Source organism: Eptatretus burgeri, chromosome 4 (genome assembly GCF_056783735.1).
Source record: "Eptatretus burgeri isolate ZD-2024b chromosome 4, Ebu_testis_v1, whole genome shotgun sequence".
Classification (NCBI taxonomy): Eukaryota; Metazoa; Chordata; class Myxini; order Myxiniformes; family Myxinidae; genus Eptatretus; species Eptatretus burgeri.
In genome coordinates this window covers 20,643,118-20,656,859 of record NC_140964.1, presented here as the reverse complement: position 1 = coordinate 20,656,859, position 13,742 = coordinate 20,643,118, and the positions used below count along the sequence as shown (strand labels likewise).

The following is a 13,742-nucleotide window of genomic DNA, read 5'->3' as shown; positions in this document are numbered from 1 at the left end:
AGTAAAAACAAATTAACATCATCAACTCAGTGAAAAGCAACTCGTGCCACCTTCCTCGTCCCGTTTGCGGTAAAGCGATTAGAACCGCCATGTTTGGGTTATAAATAAATAAACCTCCTCCATCGTTTCGGCTCATTCTACGTTGGCGGGACTGTTCAAGTCCCGTGGACGTCACATTGGTGTCAGGAGTGGGATGTTCGAACCCCTCTAAATTATATTTGGTATCGGGAGAATATACCAAGATTAAAATCTCGCCACGAATTGGAATATAAAATTACTACAGAAAAGCGCGCGAGCGCGGGAAAATTTTGGAGGGATTTTTCAAATTTAAATTAATTGGCCGCAAACGGGACTTCTGCACCATGGCGGATGTGCAGATGTTTGAGGAGGAAGGCCATGTGTCTGGCAGCGAGTCGAGGGAAGAAGGGAGAGACGGGGGTAGGGTTGGAACCTCCCCCATTCCGAGCGTGGACCGTGCTTCATCGCCCGTAACAGAGCTGGCAGCGCCGGAAACCGGCACGATGACGATCTGGACAATGTTGGAACGTTTAATGAGTGCAATTACAGCACAGGGGGCAAAAATGACGACACAGGGGGCACAAATGGCAGAAATGACGGCACAAATGGAAAATCAATTTGTGACACAGAGGGCAGAAATGACGGCACAAATGGAAATCAATTCGTGACACAGAGGGCAAAAATGACGGCACAGGGGGCAGAGATGGCGGATCGATTGGGGTAATGGGGGAACAGTTGAGTGCACGGATTGATTTAATGAGGGATGAATTGGGGGAAAAGATGGAGAAAATGAAAACTGAGATGCAGGAGTGTGTGGATGTTAAATTGGGAGAAATACAAAGTCAATTCGAGGATAGATTGGAGGAAACAAAGGTAGAAATTACATTGGAGGGGGAAAATATACGAAAAAAATTGGTAGATAAAATTGATGCAACGAACATTCGGGTTGATAAAGTGGATGAAAGCCTGGAACGTCATCGTGCCTGTGTGGATGCTCGTATGCAGCTGCAAGTTGAAGAGTGGGGAGAGCTGAGGAAGCAAGGGATGAATTTGGCGGAGGAGGTAAAAGGATTGGAGGCTCGTTTGGACGAACAAGATAAAATTATGAGCCAAGATGAAGTCTTGGATAAAGGCCTGGTGGAGCCGTCTTTTGTAAGTAGAGTGCCCAGAAGATCCTGCGGGCCCAGAAGATCCTGCGGGAAGAGGTGAATCGGTCCATTCAACGTTTGGAACAGGAGGCAAAATTGACCCATGAGACCCTCACCACAAAACATCTTTGGCCACAGTGGGCTCCGAAATTGGATACGCAGCCACAAGGGTGTTTGATCCCTGGGCTGGATTCGGACAAGGGAGAAACTGAGAAGCGGGCCACCGTAAAAGTGATCCCCCTGGTAAATTTCGATGGGTCAGGGAGCGTTGAAGCTTTTCTGACGCAATTTGAGTGCATTTCCCGACTAAACGGGTGGAATGAGCGGGAACGAACAGGGAATTTGGTGGCAACGTTGCGGGGACCAGCCGCAGATGTGTTAAACGTGATCGCGGAGGGATGTTGACCAGCTCCCACATTTGCGAGGCGTTGAGCCGTCGGTTTGGGTTCGCGGCAAACTGTGATCTGGTGCGGGCTCAGCTCCAGCACCGCAGATTAAAGCCAGGTGAGACGGTGCAGGAGCTGGCACAGGACATTTACCAATCAGTCAGGATCGCATATCGGGACCTTACAGTGGAGGCGTGGGACAGACTGGCACGAGAGAAATTTTTAGCTGCTCTTCCTGACCCTGAGGTCCGAGCGCTAGTGGAGCTCCAGGATCCACCCACCGTTCACCGAGCGGCCGAGTGCCCAGCCAGGCTGGCCTCCTGGAGGCGGCCGGGTCGGGTGCCCGAGAGGCCATCGGTGACGATCCGACAGGCGGAGATCCAGGATCAGGGAGGGGGGCTGGGAGAAATTGGCATTACCCAAATGTTTCAGGAAATTTGCCAGAAACTGTCAAGTTTGATAAAGGGTAATCCGGTAGTTAGTGCGCCAAAGCGGCGGGGTCCAGCCCAGCCAATAGAGCAATTCCATTATGGCCAAGGGGGTCCGGAACCGGAAGAGACATTTCACCGGTACTCACGGGGGCCTTTTATGGGGAGTTGTTTCCGGTGCGGGCGAAGAGGACACATGCAACGATATTGCTGGTACCCGGCGATGGAGGGACCCTCCAATGGACTTTTAGACTCGGAGATGGGTGAATCCTCCTGCTGAACCGCCAGGTCTATCCGAGATGCCCTTTCATAGGTCGGGTCCGGAGATCACTGTCGGGGGTCGGGGAGACTAGATTGGGCTGAGCATATATGGCCATGCTCGGCTGCTGAGATTGTGGCGAAGTACCCTCCTTTAGTGGAAAAAAAATGAATTGTGGGAAAATTGGCATGGGTTTGTAAGTTCTGCTGAGTTTTAGAGTGACAATCGGGACAGTGAGTAATTGGTAACAATGCGGGCACAAGTGGCTGTCCAATGGCTGGTGCGTGGATCTGGTGAGAAGTGCTGTGTGAGTTGTTTTAAGTTAAGAAGTGAAATGTATGGTGCACACATTGATTTTTTATTGGACATAGTGTGGTAACAGGGAAGGTCATGGTCGGCGAAGTGTTAGAAATGCAGGTGTCACATGTAAGGCCGATGGGGTGGGGGAGTCATGTGGGTTTTGTGGGTGGGGATGATGTGCTTGTCCACAGGGATTGCTGAAGCTCACGGTGAGCGTGAATTGCGACCCCCTTCAAGGAGATTCACCACCTGGTGGCTAATGGTGACAGTGTCTGGAGGCAACTGGGAGAGGGTCTGGTTGGGCGACCAAGGCGGGTAGGACCTTGGCGACCCAGGAAGGCCAGAGGAGCCAGTGAGACCCCTTCCAGAGTGTTGTACGGGATTAGAGCTGATGGCTACCATGGGGGAGGGAATCAAAGGGAGCGGGGCGGAGAAACATCCGGGTTGGACTAAAGCTTACCTGTGGGCATGGTTGCACCTGAGATGCCCCCATCATCTTGTGGTAACCCACCCCACGGCCACGACGGGATTCAGCCTGCATGATTAAAATGAGGACCATGACCTAGAAATGTGATGATGACCATGGTGTGAGTGTTGTGAAGATGTATGAGTCCCACTCGATCCCGCACAACTTGACATGTGCAGCAAGGGCATGATGTCCGCATAATTTTGGGGCAAGCAAATTTGAAAATTGGCTCCCCAGGTAACGCTGGGTCTATTAGCATCCACTGGGGGAGGCGGTCAAGTGTAAATATCCTGTGAATAGTGTCGTTAAGGCTTAGAGTAGGAATGTAAAGTATAAGTGTTGTGTTTTTGTGGAACCTTTTGTTTCCCCTCCCCAGATCACTGGAAGAGTGCTGGGCAAGAGCGATGATCCAGAAGATGGAGTGCAACTTCGCTCAGTGCTCTCATGTGATAAAATTAAAAATTAAAAAAACGAATGATTGTTTAGGCGAGGATAAGGCCATAAGGGGGTAGTACATTAAGCAGGATAGGTAAGTTAGCTGCGACTCGCTGCCCATTGCCCCTCCTACTTTATTTCGTTAGGTTAATTAGGTGTGAGTCAGTAAGTGTTAAGGCTGGTACGGTAGCGCCTGTGATATACCTTGCAGGAGCTGCGGTACCAGAGGAGGAGGCAGTGTTACGTTTGAGGGGGGGGGTATGCATTCAAAGGGTAATTAGGATGTTTAATTAGGTATGCCATGCTGTTCGAGTTTACCAGGATCTCGATGTAATAAGTAGCAATTCAGTGGTGATAAGTTGTCTAGTAAATGTTCATTTCTTCAAGGGGGGAAATGATAATTGTCATGTAATTAGATAGGGACATGGGATAGGGTAAGTGTGTCTGCGTAATCCCCTTTTGGTATTCTCTGGAGACTGGCCGTGACGTCACAGGACAGTGCAGCGGATGGCTCCGCCCCGTGATCACGATTGGCAGAAGGCGACGGCGGTGGGCCAATAAACGGCTCGATTGGAAGTGACGAGGACAGGAGGATAAAAAGGTTCTGTTCGGGGTCGAAAAGGGAGAGGAAGAAGATCGGGACAAAACGATCGTGTTTTTTTGGTGTGGAGGCTGTTGCGCGGAGAGCGTCCTTGTTGTTGTGCTGATTCGATCGTGTTCTTCATCGTGTCTTGGAGCCTTGCTGAGCCTCGTGCCTCACCTTGGTTGGCTCTGGGGTTCTGCTGACTCGGAGTACGGCGTCGAACGGCGGGCGGACCTGCCTCCCTCTCCTGCTCGCAACTTGGCGCCAGAACTGGTTCCCTGGCGGCTGTGAGCAGACTTGGGCCAAGACCAGGAGGTCGACAGCACCACGGTTTCTCCTGCCCCCCTGACGAGAGCAAGGCCAGCTCGTCCGACGCCGATCCAAGGACAGTTGCGTCCACACCACGGTCCAGCCTGACCACCAGAAATAGCTACTGTGTGTGTGTGTGTGTGTGTGTGTGTGTGTGTGTGTGTGTGTGTGTGTGTGTGTGTGTGTGTGTGTGTGTGTGTGTGTGTGTGTGTGTGTGTGTGTGTGTGTGTGTGTGTGTGTGTGTGCGCGCGCGCGTGCTTGGTGCCTTAGAGGGTTTGAGATCTGTATATTCATTGGAATTGTCTGTGTTTTTCCCCACGCCCGATCCCACACCATCCCGTCGAATCGCCCCGGATCCCTTTTCTTGCCGAGTCTTGTTATTTCTGGTTAATAGTAAAAACAAATAAACATCATCAACTCAGTGAAAAGTGACTCGTGCCACCTTCCTCGTCCCGTTTGCAGTAGAGCGATTAGAACCGCCATGTTTGGGTTATAAATAAATAAACCGCCTCCATCGTTTCGGTTCATTCTACGTTGGCGGGACTGTTCAAGTCCCGTGGACGTACATACACATACCCATGAAGGTGGATACTTCTAGATCTGGGAGCCTCATTGGTGTGCATTACTATTTACGGAGTGGGGTTCCATATGTGGGTTTCATAAGGTGGCTCTGTTCCATCTTCTGAAACCCACATTTGGAGATGACAACCAATGACACACACACACACACACACACACACACACACACACACACACACACACACACACACACACACACACACACACACACACACACATACACACACTTTACTTTCTCTCCCACTGCACTTGACTTTCTTAAAAAGTGAGAGTTTTCACACAGCGTCCTACACTTTTTCAAAATACATTTTAAACTGAAATTACATGAGATTACACCATTTATATAAAAGTAACGGAGTTACCAACAAAATGATAATGTAAAGTACTCCATATATCAGGGTCCGTACACGAGTTACTCAAATCCATGTCCATCAGCCGTCCTGAGTGTGTGATGACAGGACGAACACGAACAAATAGTCCAATACATCATCACACTTCCTGACAGTGATCGAGCCATCGTTCAAAGTGATTCATTTAATGTTGGGGAGAGGGATTTTTCTCCAAGGGCATCATGTTTTTGAAAACACTTCTGACCCCTTGTGTCAAATCATAGATCAAACTATTGTGAAACGTTTATTTTCTAATATATGAACGTCGCTTAAGTGCAAACTCATAAAAATGTTGAAACCAACATGAGTGCATGGCCATTTGTCTGAAAATCTACTTGGCCTGTCATTAGCTTCTTTCTCTATTGGGATGTTATTATTTATTAGGTCTTTACACTCGATTTGACCTGGTCTTGTAATAGTCATCGTGTTATTAAATTATTGTGTACAGTTGGGTGATCTCCTTCTCACTTCCCTCATGTCAATGATCTCTTCTTCCTTGCATACAGCTTTGACAACCTTTCCAGAGTTGCTGCTGTTTTGCCACTTTTGGAATCGATCATTGTGTCAAGGACCCAGACCTTCTCAATTGACCACCAGAGGCAATTCACCCATCAGACAAGGCCGGCCATCACAGCATGGTATACTCTATCTTTGTTCAAATGGGCAATTCATGACTTGTGCTGTGTTTATCACAGGCACAGAAAAAGGAAACGATGTGTACAATGCTTTCCTTTCGTTTACCGGTATGTTTTCTTTTTCTTGTTTTTATACTCGTATTCATTGACAAGTGTCGTTCAAAACCTTCTCAGAGCAAGGTAGTCACATGAGCTCAACAAGTTCCAACTTTTTTGTCTGTCACAGAGAGTTGCTGCTGCCGAAGCAACTTCCTGAGCAAGGGTTATTCTGGGTGGTTTGTCATAAGCTTCCCAGCAGTGGTTCGGGCAGGAATTTGGCCACTGTGCCGGCGATAGCTCACCTACTCTTTATAAAGGACACCATGGGGATATTTAACATCCACCAACTGATGGCAGTAGACTGACACCTGGTTTCACATCCATCAGAGGGCGACACACACATTGATGATTCACCAATCTGTGACGCACCAGGATGACAGTATATAGCTGGGCCGAGATTCGAACCGGGGCTAGACAGCTTGTAGGAGATCCTGTTATTCCAGGTCGTATCGTATAACATTCTGTTAATTTGCGATCTCAAGTTGTATTGATACGTTTAAAATGTTTCTCGTTAAGTATAATGCATTTCTTCTGGTTGAATGTTGAGCTATGCCTGTGTGTGGAGCTTTTTAAAAGCAGCATGGGAAGCGGCCGCCGGAAACAGTAAACAGCCGAACATGCGAACATACAAACACACCGACAAACACCACACTTCACATTATATAATCAATGCTGGGATGGCCTGGACACTCCATTGGCTCAATAGAACATAAATGCTCAAAAAAAATCTACCAAGATAAAACTTATAAACCTATAAATTATCTGCCAGTCATCTGCAGATAATTCCACATCCCAAAACTCTCATTAAACTTTGGGAAATCATCGCTTAACTCGACAAAAGAGAGACCCAAAAGTGCTTGTTTGTCATTATTCTTATGATTATTCTTTTCTGACAGACGAACTCAAAATTGGGGAAAGCTACAACTTGGTTTAAATACGAATCTCCTGAAATTTATCGTGCAAAGGTGCAAACTGATCAAAATTTTAATAGTTTTTAAAAAGTATGCAAAACTGCATTCCTTTGTGAAGGAAGAGGAAGGGAACAGAAGGGTGGGTGGGATTATGACTGTCATTCAGCCTGATGGGGGTGGAGCCACTGGACACATTTGCCCTCGGGTCAATCAGACCACTATGGGTATGGTTAACGGTGGAATATTATCAGGGTTCAGTGTCTATAAAGTACATATTATGAAAACATGTACAGGACTGCGAAGAGTGAGAGTATGTCTGTCTATAAAGTACGTACGAATAATGCACATGCATGAACTATCGGGGATGCTTCTTCATGATGGTTATACCCCAAATGGAAGTGGGGGGGGGTGCAATTTTCGCCTCTCTTCCCAGCTGCCCGCATTCATCAGGGAAGTGTGGTCACGATCATAATACCGATTGGTCCCCATGAACCGGCCAATTCCATCCACTCACCCCTCTTCCTCTCCCGCACATCCCCCTTACCCCCCCACCCCCGCCCCCCTTTGCAACCACAACATATTGGATGTGAAGAATCTCTGGCGAGCTCCGGGGAGGTCGATTGACTGTCTCCTTGCCACTGCCCTGTTCGTGCTGGGCTGGCACAGGTCCAATCGAGAGCAACAACACACATATTTCCATAAAGTAAGTGCCATTTAGAATGTTAGATCGTCTATAAAGTACATACAGTACCAATACAATGTGAGCACATCTGTAAAGTTTGCACGACAACATTTGTAAATCATTAGTAGAATATAGTTAACAAAGGCACTCCTGTCATATACTCCTGGTTAAAAAAAAACAACTTCAGAACCAGCAATTACCATGACGTCAATTTTGGCACTTAATTAGCTTCAGCAAAGATTGTACTCTACATCAAATTCCCCTTTATGTAACCATATGATTCCACCCGAAGGGAGGGGGGGCACTGCTCATGTTTAACAATCACAAACATGCACAAGTGCATACACACACACACACACACACACACACACACACACACACACACACACACACACACACACACACACACACGACACACACACGACACACACACGACACACACACGACACACACACGACACACACACGACACACGACACACACACACACACACACACACGGAACACACACACAGCACACACACGGCACACACACAGTACACATACAGCACACACACAACACACACACGGCACACACACACACACACACACGGCACACACACACACACACACACACACACACAGTTGGTGTCTTTTCTTGGGACAGCCATTATTCAAAGAAACATGTCGGGATGGTTTCACATGATTATTTCTCGTGACCATCCCTACCCATCCCTTCATCCATGCATTTAAAAAAAATATTTTTTAATACTTGCAGATGATATGATGAAAAAGGAAATATTTTTCTTACGAATCTTATCTACTTGCAGATTGAAAAATAAAACATGACGTTTCTTGGACCATTCTGAATGTCATGTTCAGATAACTTTTTCAACGTCCCTAGTCGACCTTTTGACGCAAAAGTTTATTCAAAGTTACAGTGAGATGCATGTGTGACTTCCTGCTGTGGGATTTTTAATGAGAATTTTCTACAGCATCCTTTACTTTCTGACCCTGTTCGTTGGTTATTTTGTAGTTTGGTTGAGATGTAATTTTTCCTTCATAAATGTAAATTTCAATGCCATAAGATACTCATTAGAGACCTGCACTTTGCTTCACCAGCATGATGGGTTGGGTGGGAACAAGCAAAGCAAATTAGTTCAACATACACTGCCTGAGAAATGTCTGACCTTTACTGCTTTGTTTGTATTCACCTTGAAAGGAGGGCTGAAGATAGACAGCAAAGTCAGGACAACCCATGCATCAAACAATCTGAGTGTACAGCGAGTTTGATTGTGAAATCATGCGAGATGAGCACTTACTTTTGTATACTTCCTCTGTTTTCCGATACGCTAATGTTAAGGGAGAAAACTATTGATATTTCATTATCACGTGGAAAGATAGCTGAGTAAAATGTTGCTTCCGTTGAGCTATCTCATTCTTAGTTCGATTGCCAATACTATTGGAATCTGCCATCAGGGGCAATGTCTCTTGAGATATACATTCAGAGAAGATGTTGTGTGCTGTCCCATTTGCTTGCATTCATTTGTGAAAATTGAAGATCCCACAGTAAATTTGAAATGCTACCATGCCTAAAATCTAAATTCCTTATGCGTTGAATTTAGAGTTTACCACTTGTTTAATTCGGGCTTGCAAAATAGCTTGCAGGTATTAACAATCGCCTCTGAGCTGTATTGCTTGGGTTTGAATCTCAACCCAGCTATCAACTGTCATTCTGGTGCTTCGCATGCAGGGTAAGGCATCAATGTGTCCACCGTCTCTTGGATGTCTGCCAGCATTAGTTGATTGAGGTTATCACCCACACCATAGCTGAATTCAAATTTCCAGGGTGACTGTACAGGTTCATTGCATCGGTGGCACAACAATCTCAGTTATGATGCAACCAGTGAGTGGGATTCGGAATTGAATCCTAATCAAATATGCATTCTTTAACCACAGCAACATCTTGTCTCGTTCAATGTGTTCCTAGTTTATAACCATCCCAACTGTCCTTTTAGGCTTCATGAATTGTTGGCCTCCAATTTGACATCAGATCAGATCAAAATTTAAATCATTCTTAATCACAATCCAATATTTCAGTATTTTATCTTCGCTTCACTATTTTCGTCACTCAAGGTCAATGTGTCGATCTTTTAGCATACATTAAGAATTCAGAGTGGTTTAAAAACTAAAACACTTTCAATGACTTGAATCATTCACCAGGAAATCTCTATGACAAGAGAGGTGTGTGTGTGTGTGTGTGTGTGTGTGTGTGTGTGTGTGTGTGTGTGTGTGTGTGTGTGTGTGTGTGTGTGTGTGTGTGTGTGTGTGTGTGTGTGTGTGTGTGTGTGTGTGTGTGTGTCACAATTTTTTCTCAAAGATAGCTGAATGGATCTTCATCACACTTTCAGAGGTCCATCAGTGAGTGCTGGGGAGTATTTTAGGACAAAATATATTTGGAAAATTTTGGGAAAAAAAGTTAACTTTTTTTTAGGATTTTTTTTTCATCTTTCCATTGTGCCTCAGCCTTTTTGGCTATGTGAAAGGTAATATTAAATTATCCCCAACCCCATTCCTTAGTCGGTGTTGGGAAGTGTTTTAGGCACCCACAAAAATGAAAAAACTGAGAAATTGATTTTTTTTGTAATGCCAGCAGGGTTGGAACAGCACCAGGCAACATCCTGTAGGTACGTCAGGTAACCACTGGGCAGCGCCGGATACCCCCTTCACGTATCTAATATTTTATACCATTTATCAGTCATATTGCAATGTGATGCAGAAAAGTTATGGAATACACTTCTAACTCAACCTCTTGAGTGGTCTTTATGTGATCATTACAAAGAACAGTTTTAAATCCCTGTTTATTATCGCAATATGTTTTCCAGACATAAAAATTGCACACCTCTTAATGCTTGTTTTGTCATTTTCAGTAAATATTGCACATCAGAGTTACAAAGATGTGTACTTGGCCAAATTGTAAGACATAATTTTCATTGTGTTTCATCCACTGTTTTATTACGAACTGAAGTTTGCAAAGCTGAAACTCCATATATTCAGCGTGAAACTTCTCCAAAAAAGTTCACCCTGGGGCCCTGGCATCGAAAGTTCACAATTGGTTTTGATAGATATAACTAACATTTTATTCTAAGCATGCAACTTATAGAACCTGTTGATTTCGCTTACTTTTCGGATAAGCATCTTAACAAATGAGCACCAATATTTCAAACTTAATTTAACACCCTCACAAATAGTTTCACACTACCTTGTATCAGGAATTTGTTACCTCTGCCACCGAAGGTGAAGGACATTATGTTTTCATCCTTGTCTGTCTGTTTGATTGTTATTCGCAAAATTGAAGATTTTTCCAAGTGTATTGGTCAGTCAACTTTGTTACGAAATCTAAAGATTTCGTAAGTATATTGATGACTTCCGTCCTCTGTTTGTGTTTTTGTTTGTGTGTTTGTTTGTAGGCACGATAACTCGAGAACGGAAGAAGCTACCAATGTCAAATTACACCACGCGATTCAGGAGGGTGATGGCTAGCTCTGATTCGATTTTGGTCAAAATCGGTCAAAGGTCAAGGTCACAGTGAGGTCAAACATAATTCCGTAAATTCATGTGGAGAAATGCAGTATTTTTGCGTCGCTCGACGTTATGAGTTCATTTTAACTTCGAGTTTAATTTTGTCTTCGGTTTTTGTGATCGCTTAGGACGCTTAAAACTCGGTTGTCGAAATTCTGTTAAAAATCGGATGTTTTGGAGACGTTTTAAGATTGTATAAAAAATATTTCACTCGCCGCGTCACAGGTCGTCACGTGGTGCAGTGCGCTCGAGCAGAGGCAGCATTGAGTCACGTAATGGTTTTCCGTGTGCGCGCTGATGGTGTTTTCGATAAAGATGGTGTTTAAAAGTCATTTTTTATCCCAATAAAGGTTATCGTCGCATGCCTGACTCGCTAAGCCGTCGGATTATGTAAAGATTGTTGGTGGATGGCCGAATATTACGGTTTTGTGACTTTGATAAAATAATATTAAATAATTGCATGGAGAAATGGAGATTTTCGCTTTGGTCGACATTGCGATTTTTGATGGTTTGGTGCAGAATCATCGTAGAAACTTCTGGTTTACGTCGCTACCTTCTCTGGAGACAGCTTTTATTAGACAAGGTCAGAGGTCAAGTTGACGATTTCATAAGTACCAGTCTCTGACTGCTTGTTATTCTATTTGTCTGTATGTTTGTTTGTCTCAACCGCCTACAGGTCACAATTTTAAACAGATCTTCATGAAACTTCACCAAGTTGTTGAGGTCGTCACAACTGAGAAGCATATTGCTTTTGAGGTCAAAGGTCATCTTGAGGTCAAGTTTCAAAAATCGTCATTTTTTCATCCGATTGACTTGAAAATTAAACAGCAATTGCATCGTTCCTCACTGAATTGGTAAACCAACTGATTTTGAGGTTAAAAGGTGAAAGGTCAACGAAAGGTCAAACTTCTGAAATCATCAATTTTCATCTGAAAAAGCCAATTTTCATCCGATTGACTTGAGAATTAAACAGCAATTGCATAGTGCCTCACTAAATAGTGAAAATAACTATTTTTGAGGTCAAACGACAACTCAAGGTCAAGCTTCTAAAATCATCAATTTTGTCTGACAAATTGCCAATTTTTATTCTATGAACTCGAACATTAATCAGCAATTAATGTTTGATTAATTTAATCATTGTCATCTCACCTCAAATGAGCAATTTTTTTGAGATTGTGTTATTGGGAGAAATGAGAAATCAGTGTAAAAATACTGCTTGCATACTTTAATTGTAACAAATATAAGTAAACTTTACAGCTTGTACTTTCATAATAACAAGTCTATTCAAACTAGTGTGCATCACTGAATTGAGAAAGCAATTATTTTTTGCGGTCAAAATGTCAAAGGTCAACTCAAGGTCAAACTTCTGATATCAAATTTCATCTGAAAAATCGTCAATTTTCATCCGATTGACCTGACCTTTGATTAAGGTCATCTATTATAATCACAATGAAATGTACAATTTAATGCATCCATGACAACTTTTTTTTTGGGGGGGGTGGATTTTGCAAGTGTTGTGCTAAGCGTGACATGTTTGTTGTTTGTTTGTTTGTTACTTGCAAAATCGAAGATTTTTCAAGAATATTGATCTATTGACTTTGTTATTCTGTATGTCTGTCTGTCTGTCTTTCAACCACCTACAGGTCACAATTTCAAACCAATCTTCACTAAACTTCACCACTTGGTAAGAGTTCATCATAAGCAAGAAGCACAGTGTCTTTGAGGTCAAGAGGTCAACAACTTTGTGCCTTTGATAAAATCCTCAATTTTCATTCAATTGACTTGTAATTTGAACAGGGTTTGCATGTCATGTAAATGAATTCAACCACAAATTATTGTTGAGGTCAACTTCGGCCAAAAGGTCAGCAACGAGGGTGGAATTTATAAAATGCTCAATTTTCATCTGATTGACTGGAAATTTGAACAGCATTTGCATATCATGTAACTAAATTCAACCACCAATTATTTATGAGGTAAAAAGGTAGATGTTGGAGGGATTTCTAAAATCATCAATTTTCATGAGATTGACTTGAAAATTTTGGCGGATTTGCATATCATGTAAATGAATTCAACCACCAATTATTTTTGAGGTCTCAATGTTATATAAGGTCAACAAAGTCCAATTTCTAAAATCATCAATTTTCATCTGATTTTGAAGAATCAAAAAAAAAAAAGATTTGAAGATTTGCATATTTGATCGTTGAATTCAACCATCAATTATTTTTAAGGTCAAATTTGTTTGATGAATTTTGCAAGTATCGTGCTTTGCACAAAATCTTTGTTTGTTTGATTGTTTGTGTGCAGGATATCTCAAAACATTGTGGACTGAATCAAATGAAATTTAGTAGATAGGATGGCTGTGTGACAAGGCCGAATTGGTTAGATTTTGGTTAAGGTCCAATGACAATCCGGATACTAAAACTTCCTCAGTGATTCTTTACCATTGAGAGATCAGGCAAAAAACGATATAATTATAGCATGATATATCAAAAATTTATTTGGCCTGATATATTCTACTGGATCAGGCATTGTGTGGCAGAGGTCTGCACTCTACTG

At 43.3% G+C, this 13,742-nt stretch overlaps 1 protein-coding gene across 4 annotated transcripts in view; it reads left to right on the top strand.

The window, feature by feature from the left end:
• The window catches only part of LOC147027598 (uncharacterized), a 198,810-nt gene that overhangs the window by 162,209 nt on the left and 22,859 nt on the right, over positions 1–13,742 (top strand). For all 4 annotated transcript variants that reach the window (XR_015057127.1, XR_015057126.1, XR_015057128.1 and 1 more), the window contains one exon: positions 5,807–5,938. Coding sequence is in view for 1 of the 4 variants with exons in the window: in XM_085877131.1 (XP_085733257.1) it covers positions 5,807–5,938 (132 nt within the window). In the remaining 3 variants the exon portion in view is untranslated. The remainder of the gene's footprint in view (positions 1–5,806; positions 5,939–13,742) is intronic.